Source organism: Solanum dulcamara, chromosome 9 (genome assembly GCF_947179165.1).
Source record: "Solanum dulcamara chromosome 9, daSolDulc1.2, whole genome shotgun sequence".
Classification (NCBI taxonomy): Eukaryota; Viridiplantae; Streptophyta; class Magnoliopsida; order Solanales; family Solanaceae; genus Solanum; species Solanum dulcamara.
This window is the reverse complement of record NC_077245.1, coordinates 16207712-16232338: the sequence shown is the minus strand read 5'-3', so window position 1 is coordinate 16232338 and position 24627 is coordinate 16207712. Positions and strand designations below refer to the sequence as shown.

The 24627-nt window shown below is 36.2% G+C and overlaps 1 protein-coding gene across 1 annotated transcript; it reads left to right on the top strand.

Moving 5' to 3' along the window:
- Positions 1–11030: 11030 nt before the first annotated feature.
- LOC129902115 (PHD finger protein EHD3) lies at positions 11031–24351 on the top strand. The gene is made up of 7 exons (XM_055977161.1): positions 11031–11248; positions 12465–12744; positions 15909–16145; positions 16253–16573; positions 22146–22235; positions 22337–22381; positions 23141–24351. The coding sequence occupies exons 2-7, from the start codon at positions 12508–12510 to the stop codon at positions 23993–23995; spliced, it is 1785 nt and encodes a 594-aa protein (XP_055833136.1). The 5' UTR covers positions 11031–11248; positions 12465–12507; the 3' UTR covers positions 23996–24351.
- The last annotated feature ends 276 nt before the right edge of the window (positions 24352–24627 follow it).

Here is a 24627-nt window from a genome sequence, read left to right as displayed (position 1 = left end):
AAAATCTATTTTTTTAAAAAACTTTCTACTATTAAAGTTTTTTCTTTTGAATTTTATAGGTCGAACTTTGAATATATTAATTTTTTGGCGTCATGAAGTGTTTTACTTTAAAATAATATTTTAAGTGAAATGATTATAATTTTCGGTGAAGTTGTATTGACAAAATGATATTTTGATAAAAATTAGTGAAAGTTTATGATTTTCCAGGTAGAAGAATAATTTTAACAATTTTATTGTAATCATATCAAAGTTTAATGACCTTTATAAAATCAACCCAAAAGTATTTCTTCGCACAAATTATTATTTCCTTCTTTAGTGATATATCTATAAATATCTTGTCTCTAATATAGATAGTTCCTGAATATTTAATTTACATAAAAATATTACTATACTGACATTATACTATAAATTCAATTGTATTTCTCGATTATGCATATGAACAACATCTCTAATATCTTGGTACAAATAGTCTATATTTCTGTTATCTGGTAAATTTGTTTGTCATTGATCTCAAAGAGATAGAGAGAAAAAATTTGGGCGGAGAGGGAGGAGGGGTGGGGGGAGAAGGGGAGGATTGCGGTGTTTACCAACATATAAAGAAGAAAGGGGTAACTTTATATCCAGACGTCAATCGTAATCATGATACTGAATTATCAGTATAGATCAACAAGAAAACAATATACATCAATGTAGTTTCAAAATTATTATTATTAACTTTTTGTGTTTGCAAAATAAGCTATCTATAAGTATATAACAATGCTTTATCTCTATCTTTTATATATATTTATATATATTTTGTTAGAGGCGTTACCCAAGAGCTATCAACGCCATCTCCCTTCTCAAGAAGTTTCACATGGGCACCGCGGATATAGAGTTGAACCAATTCTTTATCGAGAGGAAAAAAAGGATAAGTTTTCTAAATTAATATTTGTTTTCCACATAACTCTGTAGAGAAGCCAAGAAAAAAGGATTACTACCTTATATAGAGATGATTGCGATGAGAGAGAATATGAGTAGGATTTTATTTATTTTTTGAGAAAGAAACAAGATAAACATATTATACAGTACTAGTTGAAGCATAACAATCAAATTACATCATTAGACTCAAAGTTGGTATTCCATAAAGGATAGAGAAGAAACTAAGAATTATGCATACAAAAAGGTAACACTCAAAAGATAAAAAAAGTTATTTCAAGAGTTCATGTAAAGGATTATCAAACTTTGTTGGTATTTTGACTAGCAGAGTGCTCAGAACAAGGCCATCTTCTACCACTTTCGTACGCTTACATCTTTTATAGGTTCGACAAACAACACTTGATGAGCCAGCAAGCTTTGTATCACCATTCTCGTCTTCATCTGGGTGGCTCTTCAATTTCTTTACAGTTTGACTATTTTCAACCAACAAACCCAGTGCAACATTAGCACCATCGCTCTTTCTTTTATCTTCACCAACCACTTCTGCCTCCTCGGCAAATCAACTAAAACCCCTAATTTCAAAATCTTTATAGCCAAAAAAAAAAGTAAGTTTTCATTACAAAAATCCCAATTTGCACAATAAGATGCTTCAAATTTCTCTATCAATCAACAAAACATAATCCATTTCACTTTTTTGGCACTAAATTAACCTTTATCAATCTTAAAAAAGTAAATTTCAAAATAGAATATCAACAAAACACTATCAATAGCAAAGAAACTAAAAAATCACATGTAATTTCGTGAGAAAAAAATTCAATAAAAACTTCTCACAATCAATACATCACTACTAAGGATAAATCTATTGTTATTTTTACGAATATAAGTATTTGACTCTAGCTGATGCTCTCAACATATTTATATTATAATTAACTAAGAATAAACCTATTGATATTTTTATCAAAAGGCTTATCAAAGTGTAATGTAAGTATTTGACTCTAGATTAAATGTTCTCAACATGTTTACATTATCATTAACTTGAGAAGAATTCAAGATAAAATATATTAAGGTTGTTTCATTTGTCTATAAATAAGCATTTGAATTCAAATTAAGTTTTTTTTTTGAATTACATCAAATTGTATTTCAGAATTTTTGTCCAAAATTTTTCTTTGAAGAATTTGATAGTGAATTAATTACAAATATAGTGTTATAACTGAGAATTTGGTGACCCTTAATATTTTTATTGTGATTAAAATCATATTTGAATTGTTAAATTAATGTTAGTGTATTAGTTTCTTTGAATCTTATATGATAATTTAACAAAAAATTTTTTTTTTTTTACGTAGATTCTGATTATATCTCATTTCATAATTATATAATAACAAAAGATCAGTGTAGTCTCACAAAATGAAGTCAGGACTTTCCTCCATAATAGTATATTATTTATTTGATGTTTTATGATGCTCCATCCATTCCAGATTAATTGTCATGTATACTAAAAATAGTTATCCCAAAATAGTTGTCAATTTAAACAATCAAGAGAGAATTAATTAATTTTTTTCCAACTTGCCCTAAGCATTAATTATTCTAGAATAAAGAAGCACGTAAATAGATAAAGATTAAAGAATTAATAAGGAGTATCTTAGTTAAATAACGTTCCTCATTAATATTTTCTTAAGGATTGTGTTAACCATAGCTAATATTGGCAAGCAATCATGGTTAAGAAGTTGTTAGAATCAGTTGGAAGTTAGTTATAATTTGTTAGATATAGTTAGAAAGTTGTTAGTGAATTGTTAGTGAGTTGTTAGTAGCTATTAATTAGTTACTGTGTATAACTGTACAAATACACAATACACTACCATGTACAAGAGGTAGTATATAAGGGTGCAATACCCCTTGGATGAAAGAATACATTTTTCAGTCTACTGATATTTTTCTCTTTCTACACTTTACTCTTCCTTTTTCTCTCTACACTCTTCTCTTATTTCCTTCATCTTCTCCGCTGCAATCTTTCTGTAACTCATCTCTTTTCTTTCTATTTCTTCTATTTTTTGCTCGTAAAGACTCCATTGATGGAGTCATCATGGTATCAGAGCCTGCAAGAACTGTAGGCCAGAAGAAGAACGCGTGAAGTTCTCGTTCAACCTAGAAGAGGCAGTCAACCAGCGATCCAGACTCTAAACCTTCAACAAAGATGTACACAGCTGAAGAAACCTCTGGATCTCTAGAAACTGGCAATATGAACCTGAACACACCTCATGCAACCACCATCCAGCTATGAAGCTCCAGTCATAGGTCACAACCATCCTCTATATCTCCACCCCAATGACACTCCAGGTAGCTCTCTAATCTCACTTCAACTTACTGGCTCCGAGAACTATGTAGTGTAGAGCAGATCTATGCGTATTGGCCTCCTAGGTAAGGGCAAAATTGGTTTTGTTGATGGAAAGTTCCCAAAAACTCAATTTGCACCTGAGATGTTTGACATCTAGGAAAGGTGTAACGCTATGGTACTATCTTGGATAATGAATGCTATCACACCGAGATTGTTGAGTAGTATTGTCTATGCTGGTAATGCACATAAGGTATGGAGTGATCTAAAGGAGAGATTCAACAAAATTAATGGAGCACATGTGTTCCAACTGCACAAGAAAATTCACAGTTTGACTCAAGGAACTATGACAGTTACTTAGTACTACACTCAACTTAGAGGACTGTGGAATGAGTTTGATTCCATCATGCCGTACCCAGGGTGCTCTTGTGCTGAATCAAAAAGGTTCCAAGAGCACTTTGAATATCAGAGACTGCTTGAATTTCTTATGTGACTCAATGAGTCATATTCAGCTGCTAGAGGTCAAATATTGATGCAGTCTCCAATTCCCAATTTAAACAAAGCATACTCTCTAATAGTAGATCATGAGAGCTAAAGAAATTTGGCAAGTACAAGTCGTGAAAATATGGTGTCTAGAATTGTAGAAAGTACTGCCCTATTCACTAAGAGAGGTGGAGGAGGCCCTATTCATAGTGGCAGCTTTGGTCATCATCCAGAGGGTGATGACAACTCAGGAAGAGGACACTATGATAACCAATACAAACCATCAAAATTCTAGAATCAGAAGTCATCACTTGTGTGTGAGGTGTGTGCTTACAGGGGGCACTCTAAGGAACAATGCTTTAAAGTAAAAGGCTATCCAGTTGGATGGAAGTCAAAGAAGAAAAGGGAATTCTCCAACTCCAACCCATATGCTAATCAAGCTGAGGTCACTAAACTTACAAGCTCACAGTCCAATGTTGATGCACCTACAACATTCTTTACACAAGATCAGTACTATCAGATCCTACAACTGCTAGCCAAGGAAGGTGAAAATGGAGGAGAACACTCAGCTAAGGCAGTTACTACAGGTAGTGCTTTATCTGCTTTAGTATCTAAATATGTAGATAAAAGTTGGATAATTGATACTTGTGCCACAAATCATATGACCTCCAAGACTGAGCTACTACATACTTGTCAAACAATACCACCTTCTGAGAGGAGACAAGTACTCTTACCCACTGGAAAGGTTGCATCAGTCTCACATATTGGAAGTACTCAAATCCTTGATAATCAACTTATTAGCAATGTTCTGTTTGTCCCTGACTTCAAATGCAATCTCTTTTCTATCTCACAACTCACCAAAGAACTCAACTGTATGGCAGCCTTCTTTCCTGACTTCTGTGTTTTTTAGGATCTCTTTAGTGGTCAGGTCAAGGGAATTGGTAAAGAGGATCAAGGACTCTACATTCTGAAGGAAGGTGATCTAAAGGCAGCAGTCAAGAATGTAGTCCCTACTCTCTCTACAAGGAGCAATGTTACCTCAATTTGTAGCTCTACTTCAGCCTCTCTATGGCATCTAAGACTAGGCCATATACCTGTAGATGTAATAAAAAATCTTCCAATATTGAAGTATTAAACAATGAACATCCTGCTTGTACTATTTGCCCACTTGTTAAGCAAACTAAACTTCTTTTTCCTATAAGTACTCATGTTTCAAATGCTATATTTGAGTTGGTTCATTGTGACATTTGGGGCCCCTACAGAGTACCTACTCATAATGGGAAGAAGTACTTTGTGACTGTGGTAGATGATTACTTCAGGTTTACATGGGTATTTCTTATAGCTTCTAAGGCAGATGCCATTGTGATATTAAAAGATTTTTTTACACAGGTCCACAACTTCTACTCCATAACTGTTAAAACTCTGAGAACTGATAATGGAAGTGAATTCTTCAGTGTTGCTTTTTAGATCATGCTGTCCACTCTGGGAATTCTACATCAGAGTACTTGTGTATACACACCTCAACAAAATGGTGTTGCGAGAGAAAGCACAGAACCATCTTGGAGATGGCCAGGGCACTCAGGTTCCAATCCTCTGTCCCTTTAAAATTCTGGGGTGAATGTGTCACCATTGCAGTCTATCTCCTTAACAGAGTCCCCTCTAAGTTACTCCAGTATAAGGCTCCATTTGAACTACTCCACTTACATCCCCCCTCTTTATCCCATATTAGAGTCTTTGGCTGTCTCTGCTATGCCTCTTGCCCCCATATTCCTGACAAATTTTCTCCAAGAGCTATCCCAGTGTTCTTATGGGCTACTCCTCTTCATAAAAGGGATATATGTTGTATGATTTGCACTCTAAGTCCTTCTTTGTTAATAGGTATGCTGTCTTGAAAGAAGACATTTTTCCCTTCAAGGATGTACAAGTCTCCTCTAATCCCATATTCCCAGTTCTCACACTCCTAAAGTCCCCTCCCCCTCCTACACAACTTACCCCAACTCCCATCCAACTCCCTACTTCTACTGCAGCACACCCTGACCCTGAACCATCTCTACCTCCCACTACCTCCCCTAATATATCTATGCCTCAACCTGCTCCTCTTCCACCCAGAAAATCCTCCAGACATAGTAGACCTCCCTCTTGACTTCAAGACTTCATCACCACCCCTGCAGGCAACTCCTGTTCTTTTTTATTGCTGATCACATCTCCTATGCTCATCTCTCTCTCTCTTAAAACTCTTGCCTAGCTGTCTACTGAGCTATCTCTGAGCCCACCTCATACAGAGCTGCCTCCCTTGACCCTCAATGGGTCCAAGCCATGCAGTTAGAGATTGATGCCTTGGAGGCTACTCATACATGGTCTTTGGTTGACTTGCCACCTAACAAGAAACCTATTGGCTGTAAGTGGGTTTACAAGATCCAATATAAATCAACAGGTGAGGTTGAAAGACTGAAAGCTAGACTAGTGGACAAAGGATTCAATCAGTAGGCTAGCCTAGACTATAGTGAAATCTTCAGCCCGGTTGCAAAGATGGTCACTGTGAGGGCAGTGGTAGCCCTTGCTACTTTTAGGGGATGGTTTATCTATTAGATGGATGTACATAATGCTTTTCTCAATGGGAACTTGGTAGAGGAATTGTACATGACTATCCCTGATGGGTTTGCTAGATAGGGGGAGTCCTCTACTAAGGTCTGCAAACTCCACAAATCTCTATATGGGCTCAAATAAGCCCCAGACAATGGAACTTGAAGCTGACTGAATCCTTGTTGAAGTTGGGCTTTCACCAAAGTCATCATGACTACTCCCTCTTCACCAGGCAAACTGACATGATATACTTGTGGTACTAGTCTATGTAGATGATCTACTAGTCACTGGGAGCAACACAGGGTTAGTAGAGGCCACAAAAAGAGATCTACAAAACCAATTCAAAATGAAAGACTTAGGTGAGCTGAAGTTCTTTCTAGGCATTGAATGTGCCAGATCCAATCAAGGAATTCATATGTCCCAGAGGAAATATGCTTTGAAACTGATTGCTGAATGTGGCTTAGGAGGAGCTAAACCTGCAGGAACACCATTAGAGCAGAATAAGAAGCTTACATCAGTGAAATATGATGAACTCATTCCATTTGAGAGTAGTGTTGATGATCACTTACTGCAGCAGCCTAAAAGATATCAAAGACTTGTGGGCAGACTCTTGTATCTCACCATGACCAGACCTGATATAGTCTTCCCAGTCCAGGTACTGTGCCAGTACATGCATAATCCCAAAGAATCACACATGAAGTCAACACTTAGAGTTGTCAGATACCTTAAGAAAGCTCCAGGTCTTGGACTGCTAATGCCATATGATAATACAAATACACTAACTGCCTACTGTGATTCAGACTGGGGAGCTTGTCTTGAAACAAGAAGATCAGTTACTGGATATCTGGTAAAGTTTGGTGGAGCACTGATCTCTTGGAAATGAAAGAAATAAGAGACAGTGTCCAGGAGCTCAACAGAAGCTGAGTTTAAAAGCATGGCCAACTGTGCAGCTGAGGTCACTTGGCTGGTAAGCTTATTCAAAGAACTAAGAGTTCCCATTGAGCTTCCCGTGAATATGATATGTGACAGCAAAGCAGCAATCCAAATTGCTGCAAATCCCATCTTCCATGAAAGGACCAAACATATTGATATAGACTGTCATTTTGTAAAAAAAAGGATATGTCAAGGAATGCTAAAAACCAGCTTCATTCATACCAAGGACCAACTAGCTGATATTCTCACAAAAAGCTTAGGCAAAACTCAGCATCAATAACTACTGAACTGTCTTGGAGTGCTGAATCTCTTCAAACCATGAGCTTGAGGAGGAGTGTTAACCATAGCTAATATTGACAAGCAATCATGGTTAAGAAGTTGTTAGAATCAGTTGGAAGTTAGTTATAATTTGTTAGATATAGTTAGAAAGTTGTTAGTGAATTGTTAGTGAGTTGTTAGTAGCTGTTAATTAGTTACTGTGTATAACTGTACAAATACACAATACACTACCATGTACAAGAGGTAGTATATAAAGGTGCAATACCCCTTGGATGAAAGAATACATTTTTCAGTCTACTGATATTTTTCTCTTTCTACACTTTACTCTTCCTTCTTCTCTCTACACTCTTCTCTTATTTCCTTCATCTTCTCCGCTGCAATCTTTCTGTAACTCATCTCTTTTCTTCCTCTTTCTTCTATATTTTGCTCGTAAAGACTCCATTGATGGAGTCATCAGATTGTACATAACCTTATCATGACAACTAAAATAAAAAGGAGGGAATAATATTAAACCTGAAATCTTGATTATGATTTTTGCAAATAGAGTTTATAAAGAATTAATATTATATTTTAATTTTAAGAATAATATCTAAATTGAGATTGAAAAATTAGATGGTTTGACAAAATTTCCAACTGGTACCGACATTAGCCGGTCCCTCCCAAATGCAGATAATAACCGTTACCGTCAAATTCCGATCAGCAGTGAAACTGCAGAGAAAAAAATTATTTTTTCTACTTAAACTACACAAAAAAATGGAAAAAGCCCTCTTTTCAAAATTTTAAAGTATGCTCTAGGATAAGTTCTAGTTCTCTCTCTTAAATTTTTCATTTTTATGATTATTTTTTGTATAATTTCTATGAATGCAGTCTTTGTAAGTTGATCAATTTGGTCAAGTTTTATTTTTTTTTGTTGAAATGTTGAAGTTCTTTTATGATTTTTGAGTTGTTTAGATTAAGGGGTTTTATTTTGTTGCCTGATTGAGGAGTTGGAATGTTTTTGATGGATCATGTTGAGATTTTTTTTTGGTTGTAGAATTTCAGTTTTCTTTGATGTAGAGATTTAGGAATTAAGGTTTTTGCTTGATTTATTGAGGAGGTAAAAATGGTTAATGATGTTGTAATTTTTTTTTGACATATTTTTTTTTTACCTTCTTTGCTTTTGATTATTTTTTTAAAAATATTACAGTTCTTTTATGATTTTTGAATTGTTTGAATTAAGAGGTTTGTTTGGTATGGATATTTGTGAAAGGCTTGTGATTTTGGTTGCCTGATTGATGAATTAGAATATTTTTTGATAGATCATTTTTTTGTTATTGTGGAATTTTATTTTTCTTTAATTTGATGTAGACATTTAGGAATTATAATTTTTTGCTTGATTTATTAAGAAGATAAAATGGTTAATGATACAAAAATGTAATCTTTTCTTGACATGCTTTTTTACTTTCTTTGCTATTGACTGTGTTTTGTTGAAATGTTGCAGTTTTTGTATGATTTTTGAGTTGTTTGGATTAAGGGGTTTGTTTAGTATGGATATCGTGAAATGCTTGTTGTTTTGTTGCCTAGTTGAGGAATTAGCTGTTTTTTGATAAACCACATTGAGATTATTTATTTTGTGGAGTTTTAGTTTTCTTTGATGTAAAGATTTAGGAATTAGATTTTTTTTGATTGATTTATTGAAGAGGTAGAAATGGATGATGATGTAAAAATGTATATCTTTTCGTTCACATGTTTTTTTAGTTTCTTTACTATTGATAGTGTTTTGTTGATATTCTATTTTGAAACCTTTTCAGGATAGATTTTTTTTTTAATTTTAGCGACCCTTAGGGGGGTTAGGGGCTGAGCAACAACCCCAAGCGTTACCATTAATATAAAAACACAAAAGTACAAGGAGGGGACATAAACATTATCTCCAATCCTATGATGGTTCATAAGTCGATCTCCCTACTAAGATTGATCAATCTATCCCCAATACTACAAAAGAAACTTAGAAACTAAGTACCTAATAGAGAGGACTCCTCTCCAATACAAAAAATCTAGGAAATGCATAAACAAGGTAGACTCTCTTTACAAAATAAAAAGTGAACCATTATACTAAACTAATCCTAATTCAAGACAGCTATAACTTAGAAAAGAATAGCTAAATTGAAAAGATTAATTAAAAACAAAAGGACATAAAAAATTCTACATCATAAGCAAAATTGAAAAATGATCGGGGTGGTTGCTTGGTTCTCTTAAGTCTTCTTCTTCCTAGATTTACCATTTTTATTTTCTCCAGTAGATAGTTTCCTCTAGCTGTTGTATCCCACCCTCACCTCAGGATGAGAGGACTTCTTTGAGCCCTAAGCTTTGTTCCCTTCGCAAGTAGTTGTTGCTGTATGTAAAAAAGTTAGGGGATATTAGTTTTGTAACTCCACTTACATAAGTAATCTGTAGTGCAATTGAGTATTGGCATTGAAAAAATTCTAACTAAAAGATGAGGTCTTGAAGCTCCTTTATATACTGCTGTAACTTTCAGAGAGTTTTACAAATGGATGTGAGCCATTTTTTGAGTAATTCAGAGTTAACCTCTAATAAGATCTTCTGATATTCATGCTATAAACACCAATTTACTCCATAGATGGCTGACAGGATTTGGTTATTAGTCCTCCATCCCAAAGGAATAGTGAATGTAAAAATAATGATACCTTGGTGGTCTCTTAGGATCCCCCTTCTCCAATTCTTTCCGGATTCCCTAATGCACCCCATTAGTGTTAGGTTTATAGATGCTAGCAGGTGGCTTTGTCCAGTTGACTATGACAATCCTTATTTCATGTTTGCACCTTCAATCATGATGATTAAGTCTCTCCAATTGGTAGGCCAGTTCAGGTAAGGAAAAACAACATTAAGAATGTGAACTGTCTCTTTGAAAATCAGAAACTTAACCTTTAAAACACTAGACTGATTTCCTCCATATTTTGTTGAACACCTATTCTTCCACAAGTTCCAACAAATAAAAATCGGAAGAGAGTGGAAAACAACCTTTTTGACCTCATTCTTAGGTTGCATACTCCACCATCTCATCAGTAAATTGCTCAAAGGGATGTGGCTATGTACAATGCCCATATGTTCAGAAAAAACCCTCCAAATGTTCAGAAAGATATGTGCAACATTATCCAGACCTGATCTGATACAACAAGAGCATGTAGCAGGTTCTAAACCAAAAGTAACAAATCTATCAATGGTAGAGCTGGGCATAATTTGGTTCAAATCGAAAAAACTGATTGAATAGAATTTTTTTTAATTTTGGTTTCGATTTTTCAGTTTGATCGGTCAGTTTTGATTTTAAATTTTAAAAATTTGATAATTTGATTCGATTTTTAATTTTTAATTATTTTATTTCGATTAAACCGAAAAATCGAATTAATTAATACACGAAATCTATACCAATAGTCCAATACTATACACAACAGGGCCCAATTCAAATAGTGGCCCAATTCCAATTTCCTTATCTGTAATCTAAAATATCCAAATTAATTCTCAATTCCCAAATTGAAATCCCTAAATTCTCAATTCCCAAATCGTCTCTCGACTCTCCGTCAGTCACTCAGTCCGTCTCCAATATCGTCTCTCAACTCCCTTCTCCTCGTCGCCATCTCAAGCTCCAACATCTCATTTTGCTTTAGAAGAAATCTTGATGTGCCGTTCTTGTAACAATCTGAAAGAGACTCAACTTTGACTAAAGAGAAGGTATGGTTTTTGTTGGTTATCTTCCATTTTGGGCTACAATGTGAAATCTCTTGCAGACTCAAGTTTGTGTTTTTCATCTAACTTTTCATTTTGTGTTCCTGTGTCTATTTCTTGATTTCTGTTGCTTCCTTTTTTTACAGTTCAAGTTATGCCTTGCCTCATCTTCCTCCTATTATTTATCTATTTATTTGTTGATTTCTAAGTTGCGGGCGAGTTATTCACTTATTCTGCTATGTATTATCTGTAAGGTTTCTCTATTATTTGTTAGTCATATTTGCTATGCCTTGGAGACAGTCTTTCGAAAAGTGTAACGTATTGTTGAGAAAATCATGCTTTTCAAATGTCTTGTTGACAAGAGAAGATATATCATTTCGAGGGCTAATGGAAAAATCTCACAAACTGAAAACCGAACCGAAATAAACCGAACCAAATCGAATTTATTTTAGTTTGGTTCGGATTAACATTTTCACCAAGCCGAAAAATTGAACCGTAAACCGAACGCCCAGCCCATTGGTAGGAAGTTTCTCTCTTAGAGCCCTCCATACAAGAAAGGAAATTTTATTGGGGATATGCTTATGCCAAGTAAAAGTGCTGATCACAGACTTGTTTTTCTTCAATCTGATGATCTCCCAAGCTGAAGAACAAGAGAAATTCCCATCATCAGTAGGCTTCCAAATTGTTGCATCCAGAACCCCTTCTTGGACGTGAAACCAAGTGCCTAGGATCTTTGGAACTAAAAGAGGAGGGGCATGTTGTCTCACCATAGTTCATTCCAATGACCATTCACTAAAAACTGAGAAACTTTAATGTTATTAGGTCTAACATTATAAGTTCTATAGTTTGCCAAGGCTCCTATTCCCAACCAATCATCCCACCAAAATTTCAACTCCCACTGTTAATTTGCCAAGTAATGTGAGCCTCCACAAGATATTTATTCCTCATCATGTATTTCCAGACAAGGGACTGACCAGTGTGCCATTTTTTGGCCACTAGATTTGCTCTTTGACAATATTTTGCTCTTAAGAACTTTCCCCACAGAGAGTTTTTGGTTTTGAAAATACACCATTGCTTATATTGGAGCTTTTTAGGATAGAGGTTAATTTATTGCCAGAAAAGTGAAATGGATTATGTTTTGTTGATTGATAGAGAAATTTGAAGCATCTTATGGTGCAAAGTGGAGTTTTGTAGTGGAACTTACTTTTCTTTTGCTATAAAGATTTTGGAATTAGGGTTTTGGTTGATTTGCCGAGGAGGCAGGCATGGTTGGTGAAGATAAAGGAAAGAGCGATGGTGCTAATGTTGCACTAGGCTTGTTGGCTGAAAATAATCAAACTGCAAAGAAATTGAAGGGCCACCCAGTTGAAGACGAGAATGGTGATACAAAGCTTGCTGGCTCATCAGGTGTTGTTTGTCGGACCTACAAGAGGCGGAGGCGTACGAAAGTGGTAGAAGATGGCCTTGTTCTGGGGCACTCTGCTGGTCAAAGTACTAACAAGGTCTGATAATCCTTACATGAACTCTTGAAATGACTTCTTTTTATCTTCTGTGTGTTACCTTTTTGATGCATACTGTCTTAGTCTCTTCTCTATCCTTCATGGAATAACAGTTTTGAATCTAATGATGTAATTTGATTGTTATGCCTCAGCTAGTACTGTATGATATGTTTATCTTGTTTCTTTCTCAAAAATAAAATAAAAATCCTACTCATGTTCTCTCTCTTTACAATCATCTCTATATGAGGTAGTAATTCTTTTTTCTTGGTTCGTCTCTAAACTTAGGTTGTCTACAACGTTACGTGGAAGGCCGATACTAATTTAGAAAATCTATCATTTTTCTCTTCTCGATAAAGAATTGGTTCTAATCTATATGAGGGGTGCCCATGTGAAACTTCTTGAGAAGGGAGATGGAGTTGGTGGCCCTTGGGTTACCTGCCTAACCAAAAAATAAGTTTTTAAAATATATAATAAGGTAGACCTAAAGAATTGTTATCCAGTGGCGGATAGCTTATTTTGCAAACATAAAAAAATTATTATTAATAATAATAATTTTGAAACTTCATTGATGTATATTGTCTCCTTGTTGCTCTATGCTGATAATTCAGCGTCATGGTTATGGTTGGCATCTTGACATAAAGTTACCCTCTCTTCCTCGCCTGTTAGTAAACACCGCAACCCTCCACCCCAATTTTTTTTCTCTATCTCTCTGAGATCAATGACATATAACAATGACGAACAGATTTACCAGATAACAGAAGTATAGACCATTTGTACCAAGATATTAGAGATGTCGTTCATATGCATAATCCAGAAATACAATTTCATACACCATTTATATTTTGAAAATAGACAGAATAGAATGTGTGTTTTATCTTCCAAGGTTGATTCTCCTGTCATCAAATGTACAAGTATTTTTTTCTTCTCTGCTTCTGGTCCTAGAACCAATATCAAGCTTGAAGTACGATAATACTATCATCTTATTAGCACCAACTTCTACCAAGTTCCCAGATGGAGATCCATTGCGACGGTCATCATATGATTAACTCCTAAGTAAAAAATTAAGCTCTGTATCTGCTATCTGTAATGTGCTGCGAGGAAGAAATTCCTAGTTGTCTCTGTTTTGTTTACACAAGAAACACCTCGTAACAATTTTTCTCCACAAATTACTTTATACATAAAGATTTTCAAGCCACTAGAGCACAAGTGAAGCCACCCTCAGTGACTTTTTGTGATTCCCAATGGGAGAAAGGATTCTACTCAATCACATAAATGCCAGTTTTAGATAGATCTAATAATTCGTGATTCCGTGCCCCTGCGTCTTCTTACATTCCTTTGTCCCCAACTCTTTTTTCTTGATAAATTAAATCCTAAACTCATTTTCATATCAAATAATTTGGATGCTGCCCAGGAAGACCCTTAGTTGCTTAGATTAAATTATGGGGGGTGGATGCAACATTATGTTACCGGGTTCATCTGAATCTAGTACTTTCAACGTGGAACCCAAATTTATGTGTAAAAATTCGCTGAAAGTGCAACAAATAGTAGATTTGTACCCATAAGTTACATATATAATGAGTTCAATACTAAGAACCTTAAAAGTTGAAACCTTTAAGCATAATTCTTAGACCCGCCTCTGATTAAGTAACTTGTCTTCTTTTCACTTCATTTAGATGATGCCACCTTCGACTATTGGGATTTGTGATTTTTTTATAAGGTAAGGTTTATTAAATATGTACCAAGATGGTACTAAAAGATACAAATGATCTGCAAGGGATGGCCAATTGGCCATGCAGTCAGTTACATCCTGCTTCCTAGCAAGTCAAGGAAGTCTATATATTAACTAGGATTACCCAGCATACACCTTTTACTCCAAAAATACAAGTTATGGAGGCATTTCTCTTCGATTCTACCGACATGGATTTTCTGGCCCTCAAAACATGCCCTGATCTTTCTTTTTTTGCATGCCTCACGTGTGTCTTTGGCATGTTTTTCTTGTAATTCTTTAGTTTTGCTTCCTTTGTGTTTTCATTTTTGTCCTATATTGAAGCTTTACTTTCTGTTCACGTTTTCTGCCATTTCGGCATGTAAAGATGTTCTTTATGGATATTATTTGATAAAATTTCAAAATGAAGTGTGAGTTATGCTGTCAAATAGAAATATGTACGGTACAGACTTTTATTTGAAAGAAATGTTGTAATAGGTAGAAAATGAACTGCGGTTTTTGGTGATGTGCCAGTTGGGTTAGCCATTAGCTGCTATGTACAAAATGAAATCTCCCTTGGAGAACTGCAAGAGCTATTTGGTTTCTAATGTTCCATCCTGCTTTCAAGTGATCAGCACTACATGAAGTATTAACAGCTTAGTGTTGTCCAAGGATAAAAGTACAGGAAGGGCAAAGATCTATTGACATTTCAAGTGCAAAGCTCAATTAAAGGAAGAAATTAGTTCAGAAGTGTGCAGAATTTAGGAAAGATGAAAGAATATACGACACAAGAAAATAATTCGATAATGTACAGCAACAATGATTTTGATAGAGAAATCAATATATTGTGATTAAGTGGATTTATGAAGTAAAAACCATGTTAATCAAGGTGGAAAAACATATCAAATTTTGGTTCAGATGCAAAGGTACAATTTCAAGTTTTCTTACTCTAAGTTTCTAATTTCCTATTATGAAGTATTCACCTAGTTTATTTTCTTTAACGATTATGTTATATATGTACTGCTCTATTTTAATGAGAGCCCATGAGCCTACGGAATTATCCTGATTCTTCAAAAATGCTATTTGTTGGATGGTTCTTGCTTAGGGTGCCTCATATCATCACTGCCTGTAATACGCCTTGCTTCAAGGCTTAAACCACACTCTTGACAATGTCACATTTACTCTTAGGTGATGCACTTCCAATTAAGAAATCTCGTCCTTTAAGTACTTATTGGTGGTTTTGTTTTTGTTTCTTCCTCTCTGTTTTTTCTTTGTCCATTTGCACTATACTTTTCTTGTTCTTTGATATACAACTAGTTTTCTTTTTGGTATACTCTTTGTCCATATGTCGTGTGGTAGGTTTTTACTTTTTGGTATACTTGTATATGGCCAATTTGGCCTTTTGATTAATATAATTGCTTACCTGATCAAGAAAACAACTGTTTTGCTTGATTTTATGCAGTCAATGAATGAACCACTAGTTACAGCTCTTAACAAAAGTTCTTGCACGCAAACTGATGAAGCTCATATGAAACCGCATGGTCTTCTAAGTGATTCCAGTGATTGGCTTGTCAGAAATTGGAAGGGTGCTGCTCTGAAGCAGATGTTTCAATCATTAGAGAGTGATGGTGGTTTGAAAGGATGTATTCAAGAGGTACTGGCATCACATTCAGAAGCCAGTTGTGCTGTTGAAGCTAAGGTATTTTTATTGCAAGTATCTGGATAACCTAATATGCAATATTAAACCACTATTTACTTGGTTGTTGACTGTTCTTTGATAGCTTGTTGCTTCTTTTTTTTTTTCAGGAATCGGAAAAATGTTGTGAAGATGGGAACCGAGAATCTCTGCCATCAGAGTCTGTATCTCAAGGACTCCAGAATGGAACAAATGAAGTGCCTAATGGATCAGTAGATGAGCCAAAAAGTCACACAGTGACAGAGCTCTGTCAGCGCATGTTTGTTGATATTGTCAAATCAGAAAAGTTTGCTCAGCTATGTCACGTGCTCTTTGAAAATTTTGAAGGAATGAAGGCTGACAAATTTTTTGATATCAGTCGTATTCACTCAAGGATGAAAGATGGATCTTATGAGGGCTCATCCCTCCTTTTTCACTCAGATATTCAACAGGTACTGTTTTATTTTCTTCTGTTTGCGCTTTGGATTCAGGAAAGCAGCCATGCTGTGCATTACTTGGACTTAGCTAACATCTAGCAAGAACATCTTAAGTTCCTGCATTATGATTTTGCTGTAATGTACTTAATCCATCTTTCATCCTCTCTGCTTGGTTTCTCATTTCTTGGATATGATAAAATGAATTCTCAGCCTGGGCGTAGCTTTAAGATACTTGTTATTGGCATTTATTCATTGTCTGCTTTAGCTTGTGCATGTGTTAAGTTTTATGAATCTTCACGTTGCATTTTGAAAACTGAGCGAATTTAACTGTTTTGACTTTTCGGAATGGTAGTGGTTGGGTAAGAATACTAAAATCTGGTACCTTCTATTCCAAACCTCATTGCAATTCTTCATGGTTTTTCCATGGTTAAGAATTCACGCGTCTCAATTCGTAGACACTCTTAAAGGATTGATACAATCTGTTATGGGTTCCATATGTTGTGCTGTTATGCTGCATTAACTTCATACGTTGAAGCATACAGCTAACATATCCAGGAATTTATTGCACATAGGAAACACACTTACTGAAACTTTTTATGAAGACTTAAAATTACAAATATATTAAAGAAATTCAACTGATCAAACAAGAACAACAACAACAACAACAAAACACACAAGCAATTCAAATCAAAATCAATAGTCCCTAGATCTGCTTCTATTCGTACTGACCTCATGGGAGACGAGCATTACGAAACTCAATGCAATTTGTTATATTGATAAAACTGTGATAAATATAAATGAACTGTCAATTTACGTGTGGGCACACTCCTATTGGAGAAATTTTATAATGGGTGAGACACAAGTATGACTAGTTGTGTGAGGGATTTTCAATAAAAGGATGAGTGTAAGGTGGGACCAATTATGACGGGAAATAATATGGGACCCATTATCTCTTCTTTCCACTTTCTTCTCCTAATTCCCCAAATTCATTTCTCAGTGAATTGCCTGCTACTTGAAACACAGCTCATTAAAATAAAAGAAGTGTCCGAAGTCGTTGGTAATGCAGCTTGTTACAACAAGAGGCATCCCCAATGGGGATAGAAGAAACTTTTCCTTTTATGGTATAGCATGCCTTGTATGTATTTTTGGTGGTAGAACATACCTTTCTCAGAGATATTGAAAGCAAAATATTTGCAATTGTAAGATTCCTAGTACAACAACAACAACAACAACAACAACATACCCAGTGAAATCCCACAAGTGGGGTTTGGGGAGGTAGGGTGTATGCATACCTTACCACTACCTAGAGAGGCTGTTTCCGAAAGACCTTCGGCTCAAAAGTCATAGTTCCAAGTTTGAGAGAAAATGTAAGATTCCTAGTAGTCTTCTTTTATTGTTTTTTTTTTTTGAAACTACTCATTTGTATTCTTAAGCATTAAGGGCTATGCAGACCACCTCCAAAAAGTTTACAGTAAAAGAGTGAAAAGATACTTACAAAGATCCTATAAAATCCACTAGTTGGATTTCCTCTTCTATATTCTGTTCTTTACACCAAAAACCTAGAGAAGTAATAACTTTCCACTTAATCTTCTGTATAGAGCACTCTTCTCCTTTAAAGGTCCTCTGGTTCCTCTCCTTCCAGATGTTCCACCAGATGCAAGCTGGGACGGTCTTCCACCATCTTTTCTGGCTCTTGCTTCCTCCTCTCCTGATCCTCACAAGGAATGCTCCTCTTGGGCAAATCTCCAAAGCCATTTCGTGAGCAAACTCTTATTTTGCAACTTCAGGTTCCTCACTCCCAATCCTCCAAATTTCTTACTTTGCTGGACTGTGATCCATTTCACCAAAGTTAAAACTCTTCTCAATCTTGTTTCCTTGCCACAAGAAGTTCCTCCTCAGAGCGTCCAATATTTTCACCACCTTGTCAGGGATGGAAAATAAGGACATCACATAGGTTGGCAAAGAGTCTAGGACTGCATTTATCAATACAACTCTACCACCCAAAGAGAGGTACTGTGATTTCCAGAGAGCTAGTTTCTTCTCTGTTTTCTCTATTATTCCATCCCATATATACATTGCTTTGTGTTTGGCACCCAGTGGCATTCCCAAATAGATTGTGGGCATCTCCTCAATCTTGAACTTCAAAATATCTGCCAGTATCTGAATTGTACCTTTTTAACTGGAAAAATGTTGCCTTTTCTCCCGTTAATCTTCAAACCAGAGCAAGCTTCAAAGATTACTAAGATTACCTTTAGATAGCAAATTTTTTGTTGTTTAGCTTCACAGAAAACTACTGTGTCGTCAGCGTATAATAGATGAGTCACCTCCAATGTTTCGTTGTTTCTGTTCTTAATGGTGAAACCCCTTATCCAGTTATTTGTTGCAGCCTTCCTCATCAGATTGTCCAGTCCCTCCATAGCTATAATGAACAGAAAAGGGGATAGGGGATCCCCTTGTCTAAGGCCTCTTTCAGCTGGAAAAAAACCTGCAGGTTCTTCATTTATCAGAATGGAGAACCTGGTAGTTTTTATACAGAATGCTACCCATTTAAGCCACCTGTTCCCATTTGCCTGAGTGTATTCAACAAGAAATCCCAATTAAGGTGATCAAAGGTCTTTTCTATCTCTAGCTTGCACTTAACTCCCGGAACTTCTCCTCTAATCCTAGTGTCGATGCACTCACTAGCAATTAGAGCAGCATCCATTATTTGCCTCCTTTTGATGAAAGCCATCTGATGGTTGTTTATAACCCTGTTGATTACTTCCTTTAGTCTCTCAGCCAACCCCATTGCTATGATTTTATAGACCCCAGAGATAAGGCTTCTGGGTCTGAAATCTCTTAGATCATTTGCCCCTACCCTCTTAGGGATCAAAGCTATAAAAGTGGCATTGAAGCTCTTCGCAAACTTCTGGTGCGAGTGGAATCTATGGAGTGTCTGCATCAGTTCCCTCTTTATTGTTACCCTCTTAGTCTTCCTTTATTGTTACTGAATAAAAACCATAATATCAGAAAAGAAGAAAAAAAATTCTACCAATTTGAACCAATAATTCTTCAAGATGTTCCTCATTTGCAACCTTCTTTTCACTTCCGCTAAATACCCATTTTCAGTTTCCGAAGTTTTTAATAATACCATCATTTGTTTTACTCTCCCAATTCTTTTTCCATTTTCACTACCTATATTATCAATTCCTTGCAGATGCTTGTGTTTTTCTAATTTTTTGATAATTCATTACCCAAATCAAAATAAAGAGAGGAAGGGAGAAAATATGGATGATAGAGTTGTGGATGAACAGTGGCATCCCCATTTCTGATTTTGAAATCGGGGCTGGGGTTGTATTGGGATTTGGGGACTGTTCTGATGAAGAGTGAGAAAAGATAGAGTAGGAGGAGGATTGGTGGTGGGGATTTGGGGGGAGGGGGTTCAGGAGTAAGAGATGTGGAGAGGGGATAGATTCGCAAGGGTGAGGAGAGGAGGGGGGAGTGAGAGAGAAATTGATATTGAAATTAGGGGTTCCACAATTTACACTAGTCATGAAATGTGAATCTCATACAACTGATAATACTTGTGTCTCACAGAAAATAAAATTTCTCCTCCTGTCGAAACATACAGGTAAGTTCTTGACTAGAGAAGGTTACACAGTTCTTTAAATCTAGGAAACTAAGCTGTCTTAATGCTGCCAAACTAACAGGGGAAGTATTCGGTGTGTTCTCCCCCATCTTAATTTAGTTACCTGTTTTGAGTGTCTACGTAGTTATCTTTTAAGTTAGATTATTGTATGCCATCAGAAACTGGGCTGTAGATGAATGGGGAGTTACAGATGGTCCGAAGATTACACAGCTGAGAGACAGTCAAGTTTTATTCCGATTTGCACGTGAGAAGCAGGCTGTTGAAACTTTTCATAGAGGAAAGAGGTGGTTTGGTGATTGGATGGGCTTTTTTAAAGTGGCTTTTAAGCATAAGTCATTAATGGGGTGTTTGGATGGGCTTTTTTAAAGTGGCATATAAGCTAAAAGTTAAAAGCCATAGGTTGGGGACACCCAACTTTTGGCATTTTTTATCTTTTTCTCACTTTTCAACCTAAAAAAAAGTGCTTAAAAGCACTTTTTACGTTGCCCAAACACTTCCAAAACTAAAAAAGAGCTGAAAAGCCAAAACCAATTAAAATAAGTCAACAATCCAAACACCCACTAAGTTGGGAATCCCAACTTGACTTTTGTCTTTTTTTTTGGTAGTAGTTGTTATTTTGGCTTAAAATCAAGTGCTTAAAAACACTTCTTTTACCTTATCCAAACACTACACAAGAGCTTAAAAGCTTTTTTTTTTTGGGGGGGGGGGGGGGGGCTTAAAAGCACTTAAAATAAGCCAATCCAAAGGGACTCTTATTTCAAATAATTTCAAAAGATTGGTATAAAGGAGATCCTGTCTAAAGTAAGATGCTCTTGTAATACATACATACAAATAAAATGGATGCGCTTGTGATAGATGTGGACTGGGGAAGAAATCCTCCAGCAAATTGATTACCTAAAAATCACCCATTCAATGCTTTGTGAAATTCTTCGTTGGTGAAGATATGTTACTGTTGGGATGACCCTGCTAAAATTAGATTGTTGGATTCATTGTTTGTATTGTTGGACTGGTACCTCTATATTGGGGCCCCTTCTTTTTTGTTGATAAGGTCAAGTTTTATTAATAAAGTACCAAGACGGCGCAGAAAATTGCTAAAACTGACATCTAGTAGTCCCTCCTAGCAAGCTTAAGAATCCTTGTACTGATCCAGGCTATCTACCCTACTGTTATGATGCCAGAATATATATTGGGGCCTGACAGTTCGACAGGGTATATAATGGTCAACCTTTTTCTTAATGACATATTTGCTCTGATATATTGGTAGCTTTGCGATCTTGTTGGAAAGGATGTATCACTTTTAATTGACAGAGTGCGAAAACTATATTAGTGGATTCGTGATTTGTGTTGGCACATCAGTACCGATATATTTGGGGGTATGTGATATTCTTAGTTGGTAGGACGTATCCCTTTGGATTTACCGTGCTAAATATAAAATTTAGTTTCTGAGGATATAACACTGATGATATATAGGGAGCTATATCAAATTCTTGGTTGGCGATGATAAACTTAATTAGTAATTCATTGTGTCAACATCCACAATGATATATTCAGAGCTGTGGCAAATTCTTAGGAAGAGAGAGGGTGTGTCACCATGGGGGCAGGACTAGTATAATGGATTTTATAGTTTCTGATGATTTAACTGTACTGATATATCTTGAGCTATGACGTTCATAAGTCTTAATGAATTTGGTAAGGCACTACAAAAAACTGAGGTTTTTTGCTACTTTCTTTTTTATCTTAAAGTAAGAGAGTTAATATAGGGGACCATGAGAACATGATTCTTTATCTGAAGCAACACATTGATGATGAAGCATTTCTTAATAGTTGATAATGTAATTACGCAATGGATGGTTTGAACGACTAACGTGGGACTTGAATTTGCATGGATTGTCCTATTTTTATTTGCTGGAGATAGTCATCTCTCCTAACTCATGTATCTTCATCCTGAATTATTTGCAGATGTGGACAAAGCTTCGTGAAGTTGGCAGTGAAATGATTTCTCTTTCAAGGAGTCTGTCAGAAATATCTAGGGGTTGTTTCCGAGCTCAGGTATGTGGTTTCTTGCTAATACTTGGTTCATTGAGCTGCTTCTGTCTTTTGCACACAATGCTGGTAAAACTGACTATGATTTTAACCTGTTACGTCTTTAGGTGAGCGGTTCAGTGCATGAAAACGCTGAAGATGCAAAAGAGGAGGCAAGTCTTCTTTTCTGTCATGCTTTTGTGTTTCCTTTTTTAGTGGTAGACTGTTCTTCAAGTCATTTTGGTTGTTCTCTAGTTAGCTGCTTGGAGGAGAAACAACTTTATGAAAATTGTTGGCCCAGAAATTTCAAATCCTTCACTGTTCTTGGAGCATAAAATTTCTCATTCTATGTAATATCTCCCAAATCTGGAAATTTGGTTGTGGCAACTGGCAAGTGCACGTCAGTGAGGATATATAGGTACCTGCCATAACTAGTGCTTACTGGACCTGAGGGTATGACCTACGGTCAGTGAGGTGCCTTGGAGACCAAGGTTCAAATCCCAGAAGCACCAAAATTACATTAGGTGATTTCTTTCCATGCATGTAAGCCTTGGTGCTGAGTGTACCTGTGCTAGTTTAAGGTAGTACCCAATGGAATAGTTAAGGTCTGTGCAACTGGCTTGAACACCACCATTATAAAAAGCTCGCCGTATACTTATTTTGCTGTTGGTTTCAAACCTTGATGTCCACATCATTGGAATTATTCTCTTAGTTTTAATATGAAAGTATAAGTAAAAAATTCTTGCTTTTGGCTGGACTCAGTGCTGCAATTTGATATCTATTCTATGAAACCCACAAAGTAAAAATCACAAAAAATCTAGGAGTTGCCTTGGCATTGTATTTTATTTCTTTCTACAACTTGAAACTGACAGATATATGAGAGTATTAGAATTCAAGTTTACTATATTTTCTTTTCTTTTTGATGTTGACAGTTAGTTGCTAAAATGGAACAAGCAGAGACCTATGGTGTAGGTAAAAGATGTGCTTGCCGATGTTGTGGGGAGAAAGCGGATGGCAGGGATAGTTTAGCTTGTGATTCATGTGAGGAGATTTACCATGTTTCTTGTGTTGATGAGCCTGTTAAAGAGATTCCTGAAAGAAGTTGGTATTGTGCCAAATGTACTGCCAAAGGAATGGAATCTCCCCATGACAACTGTGTAGTATGCAAAAGACTCACCATGTCTAGTTCAGTGATAATTGAAGATGAGGTTGAAGACCTTACATCTGAAGATATGCTTCTGGAGTTGGAGGATAGCACAAATGGTTTAGTGGATGGTGAACTTAAACTATGTGAAGGAGTTGAGGATATGCCCTGTTGTAACATATGTAGAACCGAGGTGAGTAATGACAATGTTAGAATATGTGGTCATTCCTTCTGCCCTCACAAATTTTACCATGAGAGGTGCTTGACCAGAAAGCAGTTGGATGCTCATGGCTCCTGCTGGTATTGCCCCTCGTGTCTGTGTAGAGCATGCCTGAAAGATTGTGATGATGACAAAATCGTACTTTGTGATGGCTGTGATCACGCTTATCATATTTTCTGCATGCAGCCACCACACACTTCAATTCCTATAGGGAAATGGTTTTGCAGAAAATGTGATGCGCAGATACAGCATATACACAAAGCTAAAAAGACATTTGAGACTTCACAAAATGAAGTGAAGAAGAGAAAAGAACAACGTGGAGAATTAGGTGTACCACAAGGTAAGGATGAGGAAGCTTTAAATGAATCTGGAGGTATGGAAATGCTTCTAGATGCTGTTAAAACTCTTGAACTACCAGGATGATTTAGCTGTTTTAGGATCAAAAGACTGTTTGGACTCAATCATTGCATGAATTATGGTAGCTCTGTATATGTGAGATGTGATTCAAGTCCAGTGGACAGTGAGTGGTACATGACCTGTTTACTGGTGGTTTGTGGCCTGTAAGAAAGATACTAGTGGTGAACTCTCAGATTTTGGTAGCGTACAATTTCTTGTCTAACTGATAGTCCTAACAAGCCATGCCTGTAGTGTTTCAGATTGTATTTTCTAAGTACATATTGCTTCTTGGGGTTATCAGCAACTGATTTTCCATGTGTTGTAAAATGAGGGAAGAGCATATGGACTAACCGACTTTCTGAATATCAAACGGAATTACTCTATCCTGATTTGTTGTTTATGCCATTTGTTTAACAGGGCGGTTGCGGGGCAAATCCGTGTAAACCTGTGAAGACTTCAACCCCACTCCCCCCTCCTCCTGCATAGACAAATTTGTTGTTTTTAACCTGTCCTCGCCTTGCATAATTTGCTGTTTTTTTAATAAAATGAGAACAAGAAATTCCAAATTGAAGTTTTTTTTTTCCAACTGTGTAATAGAGTGGCAGGTAAATTTCCATGCATACTTTTCCTTACTCATGCATGTGGAATGATGTTATGTG